General features: G+C 38.5%; 1 protein-coding gene across 2 annotated transcripts in view; it reads left to right on the top strand.

Moving 5' to 3' along the window:
• Arap2 (ArfGAP with RhoGAP domain, ankyrin repeat and PH domain 2) overlaps positions 1–19,529 on the top strand; it is a 183,066-nt gene that overhangs the window by 35,539 nt on the left and 127,998 nt on the right. For both annotated transcript variants that reach the window (XM_076546320.1, XM_076546321.1), the window contains exon 7: positions 17,190–17,259. In XM_076546320.1, the coding sequence (XP_076402435.1) occupies positions 17,190–17,259 (70 nt within the window). The remainder of the gene's footprint in view (positions 1–17,189; positions 17,260–19,529) is intronic.

Below are 19,529 nucleotides of genomic sequence, written 5' to 3'. Positions count from 1 at the left end.
GGACAGTCATCTGAGGTTTCTCCGCAGTGTTGGGGCATCATCTTCAGCCTATAGGCTTAGCGTATCTGACAGACTCATTTGTGAAGTAGGATGTACACAAATACTGGATATTTTTTTCTTAATGTGAGTAAATGATAAGTCAAGGAAACATGTTTTACTTAAAGCATGTTAATGTCTATTTTATATTTGAACACATATTACTAATATAGCTTTACTATGACCTTTTTATATTTCAATTGCACAGATTTAGTTTTTATATGTTGCTCAGAATATCAGAACCCTTAAATATAATCTTAAAACAGATATATCATTTCAAATATTTACAAAGAAAATTCTTTCCCTTTTGTATTGTATAGTACAGAGAAATCTTTGGGGATAAATGGCATTTTTAATTAGAATTATTTTTTGCTATCCCAACTTTTTGATTTAAAAATATTTATTTGTACTATTCTTTAAGAATTATTACATTAGTTTAGGGTCCAATCTCTTATGTTTAAGCAGCTAATGCGAGATCTGGCGATGTGCTGTTTTTCTCTACTGTTCCCCTGTGACTTTTCTGCAAAGCCTTAGTTTAATCCAAAATAATTTTAGGAGCAAAGTTCTATTAGGATAGATCTATTAGGATAAATAAAGATAATTTAGAAGCAAAAAGCTGATGCATAGAAGGAGTAAGAATCATATTTCTTTCAGTTCCCCCCCCCCCCGAGACAGAGTTTCTCTGTGTTAACAGTCCTGGCTGTCCTGGAACTTGCTTTGTAGATCAGGTTGGCCTTGAACTCACAAAGATCCACCTGCCTCTGCCTCCCAAGTGCTGGGATTAAAGGCATGTGCCACTGCCGCCTGATGGAATCATGTTTCTTAAAAAGTAAAGCTGAACATAATTTCGGCATTGGTCAGGTAATTACTAGCCATGAAATGTGTCCTTGGAAAAGAACATTTTGAGTGAAGTGCAGTAATGTATGTCTCACTGTTATTTATGCCATTCCTTTCTTTTGACATTGTGATGACAAACTAGTTCCCTGTGTGTATTTTTTCCTTTCCTTGTCAATAATCAGCATTATTGGCAAATGCATATTTAAATATCAAAAGCGAAGGCCAGTATTCATATATATATATATATATATATATACATATACATATAATAAAGCAGTAGAAAGAAAAGTGAGCTAGAATATTTTCTAATGTTTCATTTCTGTAAAGTGTAAATGTAGGTGTGATTGCAAATTGCCACAGGAAAAGTTGGAGGATGCTTGGTGTGGAACACTCTGCAGCTCTTTCCTGGGTGGACCACAATGCTGTTTCATTTTATAGGCTTGATATGTTTATGCTCTAGGCACATTTAGAAAGGTGACCATTTTTGGCCACCTAGGATAATTAGAACATTTTCCTTTTACATTTTTTTTTCCATTCTGTGAGAACATGCCTACAGGAAGATGATATGATTTTAGACTTACATTTTTCTATTTTGGGGAATATAATTGAGTTTTTTTCTGGCTTAATCATTATCACTTGGTTACCAGTATGAATGAAGATAATTAAGAGAAACAAAATGTTTTTTTTTTTATGCACTGCTTTAAAAACTCTTGTACATGATAATATTTCTTTGACTTAAAAGAGATATTTGTAGCTGGCCAGAAGACATGTCTAAGTGGAATCTGAAACTTGCCCTTTCCTGGTTGGACTTTGTGGGTTCTTTGAGGCTGTTCATGATGCTCACTGATCTTACAAGGTGACCTTCCTCATTTCTTACACAGAACTTGCTGAACTTTGACTCATGACTAGTTGACTCTGGTTCATATTGTACTAATTGACATGACATTCTGAATTCCATAACAGCAACCAGCAAACTTTCCATACAGGGCCAAATGGTAACTATTTTAAGCCCTTTCTATTACAACTGTTCAACTGTTCAACACAGTTGCTACAGCATAAACATAGATATCATGAAGATGTAATGCAGTATAGGAGGCTACATTACAACAAAACTTATTTGCAAATTCATTTGCGGGGCCAGATTTCCTTCAAGACCCTTAAAAGCATAAACCAGAGAGATAGTTGGCTCATATCTCATATATCCATTGTACTCTACTTCACTGTATTCCAGATAGAAAAAAAAAAAACCAGAAAAAAAGGAAAATAGCAAAGTAGGAAAGCTACTTTATGTTCTACTGAAGATAGAAATACTAAAAAGTATGAGATTTCATTGGAGGCCTCTACTAGCTCTTTTCTACCCAAAATGTACTCTCAGAAAGCATCATGCTCACACCCTTCACCTATGTTCTTTCTTTAATGTCTCATTTGTATTTTACATTACAACAGTATTTCTTGCATATTGACCTTGATCACTTAATTTTCTTCTGAAGGGTTCATATACTATAATCTCTTTATTACCTCCTCAGCAAAAGTCGTCTACATTCCTTTGGCTCACCACATTTCCTTCTCAGTAATTACCTACCACTACATACATGCTTAGTATTTGTCACTGGATGAGCCCCTGAGAAGCTTAGTGTTAAACATCATTTTCTTTTAATTTCTCAAGGACAGGAATGTTTTAAATCTACAGGGATTTTGTAATACAAGCAGATGAATTCAGTGCTGTGTTAGTATATGAAAATGTGCAGGTGGCCTTGGCCTTGAAAACAATGGGTATACATTAGCAGGGCAGCGACCCCCTGGTGCTTTTGTAATTGGTTTCCCTTAAAGCCGTGTATGTGAATGATCAAAATACAGTATTAATAAGATAATAGTTAATACTTTTCCAAATAGGATTTGCAAGTGTCCTCATTCAGGGGTGACTTTTGAGAAGATAATAAAATATAGAACATGGACTTACTTTATGTGATTGAGTACATACTTCCTTTATAAATGGAAACAGCAGTTTTGTAATCCCAGTGTAAAAACCATCCACAATTTTATAAAGAAAATAATTTATTGTTATTACATAGCAGAAGAAACAATGAGACACTTCCAGTTGAATTGAAATTATAAGAAGTTGGGCAGGCATGGTGGTATACATCTGCAATCCCAGTACTCTGGAGGAAGAGGCAAATGGTTCAATCCAGTTTTGAGGTCAGATTTGTCTATACAACAAGCTTTGAGTTTGAGTGGCTTAAATACAGTGCACCTAAGACTATTGGTTTAGGAAATTATGTTGCAAGCTGATTTGGGTATGTATCTTTTTGGTAGACTGTCTGCCTAGCATACACAGTCTTGGCTTCAATTCCCCAACACTGCAGGAAAATAAAACAAAACAAAATAAAATAAAATAAAACAAAACAAAACAAAAAACATTTGGAAGGAGCTTTAGAAACAGGAATCTAAGAGACTCATAAAACATTGCTGGCTGTTGCCCTTTTGCCCTTGATTGATGGTAAGTCCTTATTGCTGAAGATACCACACACTTCAGGGACAGGACTTGGATGATTAGAGCATGAACTGACCTGGAAGTTTCCTTTCTGAGAACTGGTTCTCATAGTATCTGAAGGTGCTTTACAAGCTGTCAAGGGAAAAAAAAACATCAATAGTCCTACTCAGCCTTAAACCCTGTGTACCACAACAATGACTAGCATGGCAAGATTTCCCCGAAGGTACAATAATGCCACTTACATTTTGGAGGTGGGCACAGGGCACAGGTAACCAACAGGTGTCCACTTGGACTTTCTGCCTGTTCAATTGAAGGCAATTCATGTTTGTCTGTATCCCTAGCTACCTGTGGCTAGGAGGTCACGTACCATAGAGGAGTGCCTACTGCTGCTATTGTTGAAATTATTAAGGCCACTCCACATAGTTAAAAGGGAGATTTATTTAGTGGGTAACTTACAAATGAAGGGATAGGTAGGTGGCAGGTTCTGGAAAAGATGCAGCGCAGTCCGGGTGGTGTTCTCTGGAGAACTCTCCTCGGTCCACTTCTAGTGTCCAGGCTCCCAGCAGCAAGAGTGCTTGGTGTGTCCCGATCTCGGGTCTTCAGGGCCCTCCCTTGGCCCTGCCTTGTAGGCGTGATAGTTACTGAAGCCTCAGTGGGAGTTGGAACTTCCAGACCAAAGCTGGAATGGCTACCCACTTCAACTGCATATTCCTAAACCAGCATAATTTCTAACTATTCTGAATTTATATCCATAGCTAAATCCAGCTTTCACCCATTAACAAAGAAGTTACTTTATTAAGCAGAAAGAAAGAGACCATTACAGAAAGCCATGACTGGTTAAAATGTAAATAACTAATCATTGGTGCCTAGCTTCTGTACCTAAGGCACAGAGAACACTGGAAAAAAAAGGAGCTAGAAAGATTGTAATAGCTTCAACCCAGAATATCTATTGCAAGGTGGGATCTTCTCTATATGACAGGTGAGTTGCAATGATACAATCTCAAAAATGTGATTACCTAAATAAGAGCAGCACAGTGAGACACCAGTTGATATTCCAACATGGATGAGGGAAATCTCAGACATCCTCATACATAGAAGAAGAGTTATATGATATTAATGGCTGCCGAGAGAGGGAAAATCAATCTTGTCTAGAGACTGTCTCCTCGTTATCCAATCCTAAGTGGTCAGCCCTTAACACACACCCACACCCACACACACCTACACACCCACACCCACCCACACCCCCCCCACACACACAACACACATGCACTCATTCACGCACGCACGCACACACACACATTCAACAATGATTCCAGTTTTATTTTTTTATTTTATTTTTCTCTATTAAGAAATTTTCTACTCACTCCTCATGCTATCCACAGACCCCCCTCCCTCCTCCAACTCCCCAGCCCTCTTCCCCAAGCCACCACGCATCCCCACATCCCCCAAATCGAGGTCTCCCATGGGGAGTCAGCAGAGCCCGGCATACTGAACCTAGGCAGGTCCAAGCCCCTTCCCACTGCACCAGGCTGTGCAAGGTGTCACATCACAGTCACCAGATTCCATAAATAAAAGGAAAAATGTCCATTTCTTTTACCTCCCACTAAAAAAAAAATACAATGATTGCAGAAGGGATCGTGAGTTTGAAAGGGAGAGGAGGAGACAGGAGGAATTGAGGGAGAACAAGGGTTGAAAATAATGTAAATACAGTATTTATATATTAATTCTTCGAGAAAGAAATAAAAGTACTGAGCTAATAACAGTGTTTCAAGTGAGACAAAACATGAAAAAAAAAAAACGTATTTGGTGATACTTGGTTAAAAATATCCAATTGGGCTGTGAGGATCAACAGGTCCCCCACTTGTAATTAATCATCTCAACCTTTTCATACCTGTATAGGTACAGGTCTGAAAGACTGCATATCTTTTATCCTGCCATTTCTCCAACATTTAACTTAGAGGAGGAATCCTGAGAATTATAAAGGTCAGAGAACATGGCTGAATATTCTATGCAGTTTCTAGGAGATGCATATTGAAACCTTGAAGACCATCCATAACAGAGAAATACCTTCTAACTTTTAAACATACTCTTTTCTGAGTGTTTGTGTGTATAGAATGATAATTTGAGTGTATTTATAAAAACAGAGATTGTATATGAAGGGATTCACATTTCATTTGACAGGATCTTTTAAGATTTTTTTTTTTTTTTTTTAACTCTGATGACTGTTTTCAAAACTGCTTTTCAAATCGTAGGACTGCCTGACATGGCGTTAAGAGCCTGGGATGATGAGGACTGAGCATTCGAGGATAGCATAGCAAGCATTCTGCAAATATGATTGCCTAGGAATCAGTGGAGGTGTACACACGGGATCAAGATGCCTCCTTGGCATTTCTGTAGTCTCCACAAAGGGCAGAAAAATATATATAAAATGTTAGACCGTTGGTAGAGAAAGGGTCAGAGAGCACAGTTGTGAGGTTGCGGGGCATTGAGTAATGCTTCTTCAGAGATGCCTGAGAGGGAGGGAACGCCATTTGTGTTGGACTCGGATAAAACTTTGGAGTGGCATTTCAGGAGAAGCACTGCTGTGGTTGCCAGGAGGGGAAAATGCCCTGGGGCGGGTGATGTGAGGAAATGCGGCAGAGTGGGACGGACGAAGACTGAAGTGGTTGTTGATACCGCTTTATTATAGATGGAAAAAGAAACTGCCCCAGGACTGGTGGGGAGAAGTGGTCAGTGAAATTAGACTTCCTGTTAGACAGGGAAATGTAAAACAAAAAGAAAAAAACAAACAAACAAAAATCAGAGGTCAGATGTCAAGGGAAGGCCAGATCAAACAAGCCTTGGGTAAGGCCAGCCTGTGATTTCTTGGGAGTTTAGAATGCATGATGTTATGCCTTTGTCTGTGAATGACTTCTCAGCCCACGTCCAGTCACCTGGACTGTTTTCGTAGGGCAGGTCCCCACCCCGATGCAGGAATGTGGCTATCTCAGATGTCCTTGTAATGTAGTGGCAAGCGATTGTGGGAATCTGGCACGTTTATTTTTCTGACCAAAATGTTAAGTAGCAATTACTTGGTTAAACCGAGAATTGAATCAAAATCTTTGGTTATTATTATCTTTTTATAGTAGTGGAACAACTGTGCATTTTACAAATCACTTATTACCTGTAAAGGCTATGACAAGAAAACAACACACTTTATTTGCAGTCTGACAGGGGTGGGGGGAGAATTACTTTTGGTTTCCATTAAAGTAAACTGACTAATTCAGTCGGTCTGGCTGCAGAAAAATACATAAGGTCATGCATGGGAGCCAGACCGGCTGAATTAGAACTGCCAAGATGCCGTTCTTCCAAAATGTCACTCAAACCTGCATAGGACTCAACACTTGTGTTTGCCACATACTGGTGTAAGGTCAAGAGCAAGATCAGCTGTGTAGGATCCTTAGAGCTGACTCTTAATTGGTGCTCAGTAAAACTCAGTTCCCTTCCCTTCACAACGCTTTTATTGCATATGACCTTTGGTCCCTTTACTGGCAGGGAGTCCTAGTCATTTTCTTACCTTGACAGACATAAGGCCAAGAAATCATCTGTTCACCTTGAACTTTGAGAGCCCAGCTATAGCAATAAGGTTTCTCTGATCCCACCCAGCCCAACAGTCCTGCCCAGCCCTGTGGCCCTGCAGCTGCTTATAAAACAATCACTCAGAGGCTTAATATTATTTACAAACTGTATAGCCTATGGCTGAAGTTTCTTGCTAGCTAGCTCTTATAACGTAACCCATTCCTATTAATCCATAAGTTGATACATGGCCATGGCATTACCGGTCTGCTGACATCTTGCTGCTCCTTAGGTGAAGGCTGGCGTCTCTCTCTCTCTCTCTCTCTCTCTCCTCTCCTATATATCTGCTTGGATTTCCTGCCAGCCTCCAAGCTGCCTTGCCATAGGCCAATGCAGCTTTATTTATCAAACAGTCAGAGCAACATATATTCACGGCGTACAGAAAGACATCCCACTGCACGCGGTCCCTTTGACGGACTGCTCTGAAAGCATATTATTTAAGTCAGAAAGTTTTCTAAACAAGCAAATGCACAGGCAGAAATGCATGGCAACCCCTCTTTCTCTACGATTTGCTCACAGGCCTCCTTCAACTTTTTCATGTATTTGTTTCTTTAGGAACTCTATGTATTGAATTTTCTCGGAGCTGGAAAATCCACTGAGTTTTCTTGAACCCAGGGCTTTGCACATGTTGATCATGTGCTGATTCACTGAGTTACAACCGTAGCCTAATTTTCAAATGGACACACAGAGACATAACAAATGAATTAATGATAGTATTGTTTTTCCACACGCATGTACATACTGTAGTGCCTCTGTCAGGTTGCAGTTACCTGTACTCTGAAATGTCACTCAGCAACTTTTCAGTGGCTTGTTTTGACATTCATTGTCCCCTCTGCTGTGTGTGTTGATAGTACTGTGTTCTGATGTGCTTGGCCTTTTTGTTATTAGTAGTTAAATTTTGGTATGACATTGAGAAAGATCTGTTTATTATTTTTATCACTATCCTCTCTTCCAATATAAACACAATTGCTGTCATTCTTTTAATATGGTTATCTAAAAATTGTATCTATAATTTAATTGAATCCTTGACTATCAAAGCTATTCATGTTTGAGTTATGTAGGATAATATCAATATTTTTTATTTCGAATGAAGCTGCTATTTATTTGAAACTGGATCTTATATATTCCAGGTCCATTGTCAGTCCCTTGCCTTCCCCTTCATAACCCTTTTTTGAGATATAGTATCCCTTCTTCCAGTCACTGAGGATACTATGACCCTCAGTGGATGCCCTAAACCTTGGAAAGAACAGAACCCTATGTATTCTGTATTTTTTTTCTATTTATATCCATTAGAGTATCTGGGACTGGGATTATAGACAGCTTTTAGCCTCTATGTGGGTGCTGGGAATTAAATGTGGGTACTTTGGAAGACCAGGCAATACACTCCAATACACTCAACCACTGAGCACTTACTTCATCCCCATTGTATATGTTGGGGTCTTATATGGATGACCCAGAAAGCAATGTGGATTTTAACATAGATTTTCATGTATTCTATCCAATAACTACTAGTATGAAAATTCAGGTTTCATGGGGCTGGGAGAGTGCCAATTGGTGTAGTGTTTACTGCACAAACTTGAGGACCTGAGTTTAGTCCCAGTACCCACATAAAAAGCTGTGGCAGTGGTGTGAACCTATTGCAACAGTGCATAGGAAAACAGACAGGAGAGCTCCTGAGGCTTTCTGGCCAGACAGCCTAGTCAGATTAACAATTCATGGTCAGTGAGAGACCCTGTTTCAAAAATAAGATGGAATGAAACTGAGGAAGACCCCCTGACTTTGACCTCTGGTCTACACGGGTATACAATTGTGGACATGTGTCTACACACATGTACATACACATACAACTTGGGCTTCACATGAAGTTATGACATTTGTGACAACATGGGTCTACCTGGAAGGCACTGTGTGCAGTGAAATGGGGCAGCATGATTAGATGTGGAATCGAGAGTCAATCTCATAGATGCTGAGTGTAGAACAGTGGCTCTTCCAGAGGGGGAGCAGGAGAGGTGGCTCAAGGTTACTTAAGCAGTACAGAGTTACACTTAGATCGGAGTAAGGTCTAGTGCTCCATGTCTCAGCATTGTGAATTAAATCAGCAATGATCCATTATATAGCTCGAGGAGAGGAATTTTAGGGACTCACCATAAAATGATAAATGTCTAAGATAATAGATACACTAATCACCTTGAGTTATTTAATGAAATATATACACGAATGAAAACATCCATTTTCTACCTTATACATATGTACACATAATAGTATACCAATAAAAATAAAGTTCAAAAACTTAATTGAGTTTTTGGAATATTTTGCTAAACACTATTATTTTTTCCAGTGTGACTTAAATATAAGAACTGGAAGTTGAGACTGAAGAGGAGTCTGTGTTTATTTTGTTTCCAAAGCATCTGGTGAGATACTCTCAGAAACTAGTGCTTGGATTTGCTTAAAAGTGAGGAAATGCACTTTGGAAAACTGCTGACATTTTATAGAAATACTGGAGAATTATTTTGCATCTACTTCTGTTGAAATTACTTCATTCTTAATACTGAGTCATTTAAAAGCTTCGTAGAGAGGAATTAGAGACATGAATAGCAAACTAAGATGAGTAATTAGGTAAATAAAAATGTAGATGTCGAGACTGTAGTGTTCCAGACAGACTGAGCCTGCATAGTGTCAGAGCAGTGGCGAAGAGAGGATAGTGCGTATTTTTAGTATTATGCAAAGGAGGCAGATGACCTCAACAGATGCTGATGTTGTCTTTTTTTCCCTTTGATATTATTTAGAGTAAATGTAAAATGCATTCTGAGTATAAATGCCATGACTAATAGAAGACATACATTTGACCAGATGGCTTCAGGGTCATTCCTGTTGTGGATTTTAAAGGCAACAGTTTGGTACCTCTCATTTTGTAAATGTTGTTGCTTAGCATGTTTATTAGGTTAAAACTCTTTTAAAAAAAAACTTAAATATGTAATCTTTAAAGAAATTAAAGCAAAGCCAGGTGTGGTGGCTCACATCTTTTGTCCCAGCTCTTGGGAGTCAGAAGGAGGTAGATCTTCATAAGTTCCAGACCAGGCTGGTCCACATAGTGAGTTGCAGGCAAGCCACATAGGATGAGACCATGTATCAAAAGATTACATGATGAGACTATGTATCAAAGACAAAACAAAACACAATGAAACAAAACCACCACCACCACCACCACCACCACCACCACCACCACCACAAACAGCAACAAAAAAATCCAAAACCCTGCTGCCCTTAAGAATGAATTTAGAGGAGAGTGCCTCTGTGTGACTCCCTCATGAATGGAGATTTAATTGCATGTATTTACACTGTTTTGAAAGAAAGCTTTCTAAGATCTACATTTTGAGACAAAACCTGACAGTAGGAGTTGAATCTGTTTTTATGAAAGCAATTGAAGCTTCAAAACACCTGCCCTACCAGAGCTCAAGGGAAGAGTTTATAGAAAACTGTTTGGTGATACTTCACAAGCCTTATAAATTATTCTGAAAAGGCTTCTTCAAGAAGTGTTTCCCTTCAGAACACTAAAAATGAAAGAAGCTAAGACCCAGGCTAATATACCTCTTGTCTGTGTTACTTTTATTCCTGAAGGGACTCTGAAACAGTTTTCAAAATTGAGCTTATGTGTAAACCATGTGGAGGTCAAATGCTATCACTTACTACTAACTCCTGGCATGGCTGGGCTGTTTGACTGTTAGATGTCCTGGAGACTGCTGTGGGTGTCTGTTAAGAAAGCAGTCCAGGAAGAGAGTATCTGTATTTGTAGCATGATGAGGAGGGATTACATAACTAGCCTGTGGCTTTGTGCCTCAGTCTGTAAGGTAAGGCTAATATTACTTTTCTCCTTTGGTTGTTTGGAGGATTAAATGTGTTAATGTTTGTAAGTGGTTTGGCAGAGTGCCTGGAACAAAGCATTATGTGTGTTACTGACTGGAACTTGAATATTTCTTCCCTGTAATACATTATTATGTCTGATTTAACTTGCATTGCATCACACCAGGAACACTGATAACAGGGCATTGCTGTTCATGATTCCTTTTTATTGATTTTAGAATTCCATGAAGCCAACTAAGCTGTTGAATGCATAGTTATGCTTGTGTGTGTGTGTGTGTGTGTGTGTGTGTGTGTGTGTGTGTGTGAAATGCATGTGTATATTGCATGTGTGTATAGGTGCACATGCATGCTTGTGGGAGTTTGTGTGGAGGCCAGGGATTGACATTGAGAATCTTCCTTGATCACTCTTTCTATTATATTGAGTCAATGTTTCTCCCATGAACCCAGACATCAGTGATTTGTCTATTCTATCTATCCATCTTGCTCTGGAATCCTCCTGCCTGTACTTCCCGGTGCAAGGATTACAGGCAAGCTTCCATACTTGTGCCATTTATGTGGATGCTGTTAACCTGACTTCCAGTATTCATGCTTGAAGGCCAGATACCATCCCCTGAGCCATCTCTCTAGTCTCTGTTAAATGAAGTTCAAAGGACAGATGTTACCACACAGAAATCCTTAAAGTACTTAAAATAAAAAAAGAAAAAAACCAACGGGGTGTGTCTTACTAGGCTATCCTCCAACTGATAAATCTCCTGCCTCAGCCTCCTTAGTGCTATATTTACTTACTATGCACTGTTATGCCCAGCCATAATTAAATTAAATTAAATTAAATTTAGAAATAAAAATTTTACATTGGAATTTAGAAGTAAAATACTCCTCAAGAGCTTTCTTTTTTATTTAGTTGACATTTGAGTTTGTAGTATTGTGATATTAAATTCAAGTTTATATTTACTACAAAGTAGCCTAAAAGTATAAAAGAGGATGTAATTTCCTTTTATTATTTTGTCTTGTCTTATATTATTATTAGAATTCAGTATTGACGTTTACATGCAAAAAATATATCATTGGGTATTGACACATTTAGTCAGCAATGTAGATTATTCAATGTTAAGTTAACATACATCTTAGAGATATATCTTATATTGATTATTTTAATTTTAAATAAAAATATCAATAAATATATCATATAACTAACCATATTTAATTTTTCCTAGCTTTTTAAAAGTATAATTGATAAACATGACACATAATATACATAACAGGACAATTTGGCACATGTATACATTGTGGACCATTCACCATAACAAGAATTATTTACATGTCTGTCATCTCACACAATTAAGACCTAATCTTTTATCCAGTTTTGACATACATCAGAGTTATTATTTTATCCAACTTTGTGTAAAAATATATCATTAACTATAATCACCACTCTGTATGTTAGGTACCAAGAACTTATTCTTCTTAACATTGCAAAGTTGTCAATTTATGTGTGGAAACTAAATAGTTGAATCTATGTAAACAGAAAGTCCAAAAGTGATTACTGCAGGATGAAAACAGGAGGTATAGGGAGATTTTGGTTAAAGAAAATACTTAATTCTAAACTGTACCTGTAGTTACTTCGACTTAATAATGAGCTTTTAGAGTTTCCTGTAAGCTTTCCTCTTTTCCCTTTAATTACAGGGTAGTCTTATAAAGATTTTTGTTCATATAATCAAACTGATCCTTAGTATTAAAAATAAAATTATAGAAGTTTAGTGAGTCATGTTTATACAATGCAAATTTGAGTATACTTTTTTTTGTGTGTGCAGTACACATTTACTCAGTAAACATTTGATGAGTATATTTTGGGTACTAGGGAATCCTGTAATCACTGGATTTCCATGGACAAATGGAACTGAAATGATTTTGTATTTAAAGATCTCAAATATAATATGGGAAATGAATGATGCAAAAAATGTAATTAAATATTTTGCTGAGTGTTATCATTAGTAAATTGAAGAGGAGAACAAGTGAGGAGGGTGAAGGACCCCTGAGATGGGCCAGATTGACATTTGGCTGGAATGACTTTTAAGCTGAGAACTTGAGCACAAAAGGAATGAGCCATGTAAGGAGCCAGGTGGAAGTTTCTAAGCACTGAATGTGTGTTACAGGAAGGCCAAGGAGCAGGGAAGATTCTGGGGCTAGATGGAGGTCATAGGACTGAGAATGAACGGTCCACAGAGTCAGCACCCAAAGACTTACTCCATGACAGAAGTGACATTTTTGTAATAAGATAGCAAAATGCCCCCATTTCTGCTCTAGAAGGGTGTCCTTTTGTTTACATACCATATGATTCTCATTCTATTCTGTACAGGACCAGGACAACTTCTACTCCATATATTCTTAGATTTAGCAGTCTTTAAAAAGCTTGATTTAAAACTGATGAGCACATGAAGTAGTTACCTGCTGTTGAGAGGATTATAGTTGCTGAGAGACTCTGTCACACATTAAGGCTATTATAAGACTAAAGTTTTCTTTTTCTTTCCTCAAAGCAAAGCCCTTAGCCTCCTGGCCACTGAGCTCTCAGCCTGCCCCCAACAGCCCGCTGCCCTCCACATTTTCCTCCATTAGGCTCTTTTTTTTAAAAAATTATTATTATTATTATTATTATTAAATTTTTTATTATTATTTATTTTACAATACTATTCAGTTCTACATAATAGCCACAGATTCCCTTGTTCTCTCCCTTCCTGCCCTCCTCCCCTTCCCCCCAGCACACCTCCCATTCCCACCTCCTCCAGATCAAGGTCTCCCTGGAGGACTGAGATCGACCTGATAGACTCAGTCCAGGCAGATCCAGTCCCCTCCTCCCAGATTGAGCCAAGCATCCCTGCATAAGTCCCAGGTTTCAAACAGCTAACTCATGCAACGAGCCCAGGACCTGGAAAATGGGACCCCAAGAAAGACACGGAGAAATGGATGAGATCTACATGAACAGCCTGGACATGAGTGGGAGCAATGAACGGCGAGGGTCGAGGGAAAGAGAGGAGGAGATCCCAGCTGGATCAAGAAAAGAGAGGGAGAACAAGGAATAGGAGACCATGGTAAATGAAGACCACATGAGAAAAGGAAGAAACAAAGAGCTAAAGAGGCCCACAGAAATCCACAAAGATACCCCCACAATAGACTGCTGGCAATGGTCGAGAGACAGCCGGGACTGACCTACTCTGGTGATGGGATGATCAAACACCCTAATAGTTGTGCCATAAACCCCATCCAAGGACTGAGGAATCTGGATGCAGACATCCATGGCTAGGCCCCGGGTGAGCGCTGGGAGTCTAATTAGTGAGAAAGAGGAGGGTTTATATGAGTGAGAATTGTTGAAACCAAGGTTGGATAAAGCACAGGGACAAATAACCAAATGAATGGAAACACATGATCTATGAACCAAAGGCTGATGGGCCCCCAACTGGATCAGGCCTTCTGAATAGGTGAGACAGTTGATTGGCTTGATCTGTTTGGGAGGCATCTAGGCAGTGGTTCCATTAGGCTCTTGCATGATGCCTCTGGCACCCCACACAGGCAGCTGGCCTGCAGTGCAGCGGAGGTCAGCTGTGAATTCAGTCCAACACAGAACCCTAAGCTGACTTTAAAATTAGGAAAGGTTTATTTTTGTTTGTAACCCAAGGGCATTCATTGTGCTGGAGCTTGAATTGTGTAGCTGACAGCATACATGGTCAAACAAACAGTTGGATACTCCTGGCTTTTGACAGAATCCAGGCTGGGGAAGTGGCTTAGACTGTGAAGAGCTTGCATTGAGACTCATAAGCACCCATGTGAAAGGTTGGACATGGCCATTCACATCTGTAAGCCCAGATCTGAGAATAAAAACAGGCAGGTCACAGAGGCTCCATAGCCCACAGTCAATTCTGCCTCAGTCAGAGACCCTGTCTCAAAAAAAAAAAAAAAAACAGAGAGAGAGAGAGAAAGAGAGATGAAGAACAATGGAAGATACTTGAGATTGACTTCTGGACTTTACAGGCCTGGACACATGTATATGTATGCACACATACACATGTGCACACATAAGCAAACTCTCTATAAACCTCCACACGTAAAAACAGAATGAAAGCTTATGGGTCCAAATAGCTGCAGCTAAATGATCCGAATTAAGGAGTATTCACATAGTTCTTGAGGCATTTTCACTTGCTGCTCATGTGGGCTGCGATTTAACGCTGAGTTTTCAGAAATGTAGCTGCCCTTCCGCAACTGTTATTTTATAAAGGAAGGTGACTGCATATGAGTGGGGTGTGGATGTTTTCTTTTTCTGTCTTCCTGCTGTGCTTTAAAAGGACTGTGCTTAGTCATATTGTTCTTTCAACCATTTTAGTGTGTGTGTGTATGTGTGTGTGTGTGTGTGTGTGTGTGTGTGTGTGTGTGTGTGTGTGTGTGGTTTTACTTGGGTCTTAGTGTTCATAGTTAATCATAAGTAGAGAGTGAGACATTTTTGGACTTTGTCCCCGTAAAGCAGAGGTGGGGTTTGGGAGGTAAGTGAACAAATACATGAGAGAGATTGCGGTCACTGCTGTCGGGAAAATAGAGTTCACTTTGGGAGGAAAACTCTCTGGTTGGCTTTGTACTGGTTCAACAGGGAAGGAATTTTTATGAAGGTGCCTTAAGGATAATTCTGAAAATTAGTAAGGGAAGAAAGATAGGATGGAAAAGGACTTTAAGTACTGTTTTCCCCAAAGATATTGATTATTTATATTTTAAAATGGAAAATGACATGTTCTACTGAGCTCTTATATTCTCTTTCAGTGTAAGGCAGGTGGGCTCCCCACAGACCTCTCGAGTTCCCTAATGACTGTTGGGACTGTGTTGGGACTGAGAAGGAAGAAACTCATTTGCTAGCCTTGTGAGAATGGGAGAAAGGAGGAAGAAAACAATGGATGCAGAGAGGCCAGGCTATTCAAGGAGTAAAGAACTCGGGTCTTGACTGATTTTTGCCTTTCCTTCCAAGTGTTAGTGTCGGGAATCTGGGGATCCTTGCATTGCTGGAAGGGAAAAGCCAGATGACTAACTCTGCAGGGCCTTGCTGTGAGAAGAGAAGAGATAAAACAAGCCAAGGAACTTTAGGAAGGAGCCCATAGATGAGGAGATCAGATGGAAAAAGGCCGGTAGTCAAAGTGGTTTTATGAGGTTAAGTCTCTGCGTGTTCTTATTAATCATTAATTCATTCAGTGTTTATATGTGAAATTGTTGTACACACTGGTGAACTTCAATTTTTTTCCTGTTTGGTTATTAGCACTGGTTGGCTGTCCAGATGCATACATTTGTTAATGATTAATGTGAGAGTCTTTTTATATTTTCCACAAGTAATAGACCTTTGGCTGGGAAACAGTAAGAAGAAAAACTCTCCCAGGGCCGGAAAGTTCTTTTTCTATCTTTAACTCTTCTGAAAACCACAGGAAGTGATACCAACTCCTTAAATGTGTTTAAAAACTGCAAAGGAGGAGGGAGGGAGAAATGCTTGATGCTGACCTGTTTCACTTTCTGAAGTAAGGAGTTAGTTTGGGTATCTATTAAAAACAGATGATATTTCGGTGGCATCAGTACAGACCGAAAGTGTGCAGAGGAGAGGTTATTCAAAATCTCATGGGCTTGAGTGTGTGAGTGTGTTGGGAGAGGTGACCAAAGTAATACAGAAACCAAGTGTGTGAACAAAGCTTCTTCAGCCAGAAAGAGTCTTCTTTAAAGTCTAAATGTCAAATGGGATTATTTTATTTTGTCTTTGATTTTTGTGTCCAAATTTTATTTGCCTTTTATATGATCCTCTTTCAACTGTCTCCTATTTAAAAAGGTTGTAAATGGCTCTCTAATTTAGCAAGGATTTTTCAGCATATTTACTTGCAACCAATAATTTATATGTATAAATTCAATTAACAAGGCCTTATTAGCTCAGCAACATTGTATTCATTCACCAAAGATCAAAGCAAACTAGGATCCATACATATGCTTAATGAGGGGTGGAAGCATTGTGTCATATGTTCAGCGAAGGATTATCTTCTCGCTGGAATGTGGGTTCAGCGATGGTACATGGACCCACCTTGTTTAGTGGTGGCACTCACTGCTGTGTGTGGTAGCCATGTTCACATTATTTTTCAAGTACATGCTTTGCATAACTAGAAAATGTTGTTATACACATTTCCCTGTGTGCTGTGGGTAGAAAGCTAGACTTGGGATCTGTTGTAGCCTCTCGTTACCTCTGTTGTCTAACAGAACAATGGCAATGTACTCAACATAATGACATTACAGATACATTTCAAATCTGCTTTCTGTTAAAATGACAGTTTCATATGTTTTACAGAAAACGCATGTTTCAGAAGAGATGGGTGAAATTTGATGGCTTTAGCATTTCTTACTACAACAATGAAAGAGTAAGTATATTTACAGTCTTCAAAGATTATTTTACATATGCTGAGTGCACTTTGGGAAATATGAGTTAATTGTTTAGCATTTTAAAGAACAGAAAATAGATTATCAACATGAAAAGAACTGGAATATGACAAAATCACTCCTTTAATAATTTAACTTTTCATAGACATGTACAATAAATTCTTAGCTCATATATCTAATAGCTATTTATGGATCATCGATAAACTGTAGGAAATGCTATGAGCAATGTAAATGTGAATGCAAAGTTGCTTTCATCCAGTAGAACATCAAGGGAGGTAAATAAATCACATTATAAATAGAAAATCGAGAAGCAAGGAGGAGTTGCCTCATTCTTTGAGAGTGAGAAGTGTTTGGGTAAATCCCATTTGCTATGAGTTTGGAAGAAAAGAAGTTTGCATGTGCAGAAATGAGAGAGAACAGGAATCATTTACAGAAAAAATATGCAAGAAGCTCCCATGAGAAAGCATTGGCCATTTCACAAAACATGTAGTGTTTTCTGGTTATTTTGTGAATGAGCTTTGTGAATGGGAGATGTGGGAGATGATGCTAACAGGGTTGTGTAGAGACTACTGAAAATCTTGTCTGTTGGTGAAAGTAGCAGAGGGATATTCCTTGGGCAATTGAGTCTTAATGCATGGCAGAGTTCTAGGAATGTCTTCTTAAGCTTTGAGGATGTCCTTCTAAGGAGACATCGGATGAAATATCTGTGGGGACCATGTTATTATATCTGAAAACAGTAAAAGAAATTTCCTGTGTACGTATTTATATTTTTCAATGTGTACATATGTTTATAAGCATGCACAGTTAAAAATAGCAAATTCTGTGTCTTATATAGTTACATGGTACATAATCAACCCCCTGCGTCTTAGCTTGTGCATGGGTTTGGGCTGAACCTTCTCTGCATCAGAAATACGTAAAATGTTCTATCTGTATTGAATGTGTTCATCATTTTTCTTGTTATTCTCTAAATGATACAATAAATAATAGTTTACATAGATTTTCTATATTAAGATATTATAAGTAATTAAGTGATCAGGAATGCAGGAGGATGTGTAGAACTTATATGCATGTTACCATTTTGGTTAAGAGCTCGAGTGTTTGTGGGTCTTGGTGTCTGAGGAGTTTCTGGAATTAATCCCTCTCAGATACTGAGGGACAGTGTGATCGGCTGTTAAACTTAGAAATTACATGAGTAACATCTGTATCACCCTTTTGACTTTTGTCTGGCCATTTTCTCAGTGTAAAGGTGAGACTGATAAACATACCGTGTTTTAACTTACTAAAATTAGACCCTTTTACTCCTCATTATATTTTATCTTTAAAGTTTTAATTTTAAGACATAACCACATTCTTTTATTTATATACCCACTTAACATTGTTATCTTATTAAAAGTTTATACTGCATAGTATTTGTGTTATTTTTGGCTTGGGGAGAGGTGTCTCTCACTGCTGCAAGGCAGAAGAGTATGTGTACTCCTAGGCAGACAATAACCTGGGCTGCAGCAAACACTTGCCGCCATGCTGAGAACAGTAGGAGGCTGTAAGTGGTTTGGTTTTGATAGTGACCTAGATAGAGTAGCCACTTTGTTTAAACAAATATCCACATGGTTTGCAAAGTAGTGGGACAAAGGTTTTTTTCATCATTATTTGCTAATCAGCTATTTCTAGTTTGTTTATATGTTTGACCATCTTGATGTTTCATCCGTGTCCATGATGTACACAGGGAATTCAGTGTCCCTAGACCTGAAGATAACTTTTTTTTTTGTCAGTATTTTTCTCTTTATTATTTTTTTTACATACTATACATGAATCATGTTTGTTTGCTGCTTTCCCAATTCCTCACAGATCCCTCACACCTCCCTTACTACCTAATTTGGTGTTCATTCTCTCTTTTTCAAAAGTAAGTTAAAATGAACAACAACAACAAAACAGTAAGACAAAAAATGCCAAAATGAAACACAAAAACGCACAAAGAAAATGTATAGCTGTTAAAGATTAGAATCATAACCAAAATGACAAAATGATGTCAGAGAAACTAATTGCTAGTTTCCTTCACCATCTGGGTCTTTTCTGTGGTTTCTATTGAACTACAGAAGAAATGTACTCAGGTATGAGGAAGACTTCCTTGCCTGGCTTCTTTGTTGGCAGGATTTTCTCTACTCCCATTTAAGAAGGAATTTCTACTTTCTTTCCAAGCGGACGAGTTTCCTCTGTATCATCTCAGAGCCCATCACACCTGCAGTGGAGTGAG

This window comes from Peromyscus maniculatus, chromosome 10, assembly GCF_049852395.1.
Source record: "Peromyscus maniculatus bairdii isolate BWxNUB_F1_BW_parent chromosome 10, HU_Pman_BW_mat_3.1, whole genome shotgun sequence".
Taxonomy (NCBI): domain Eukaryota; kingdom Metazoa; phylum Chordata; class Mammalia; order Rodentia; family Cricetidae; genus Peromyscus; species Peromyscus maniculatus.
Note: the sequence above shows the minus strand (reverse complement) of the source record. Positions and strands in the feature narration are given on the sequence as shown.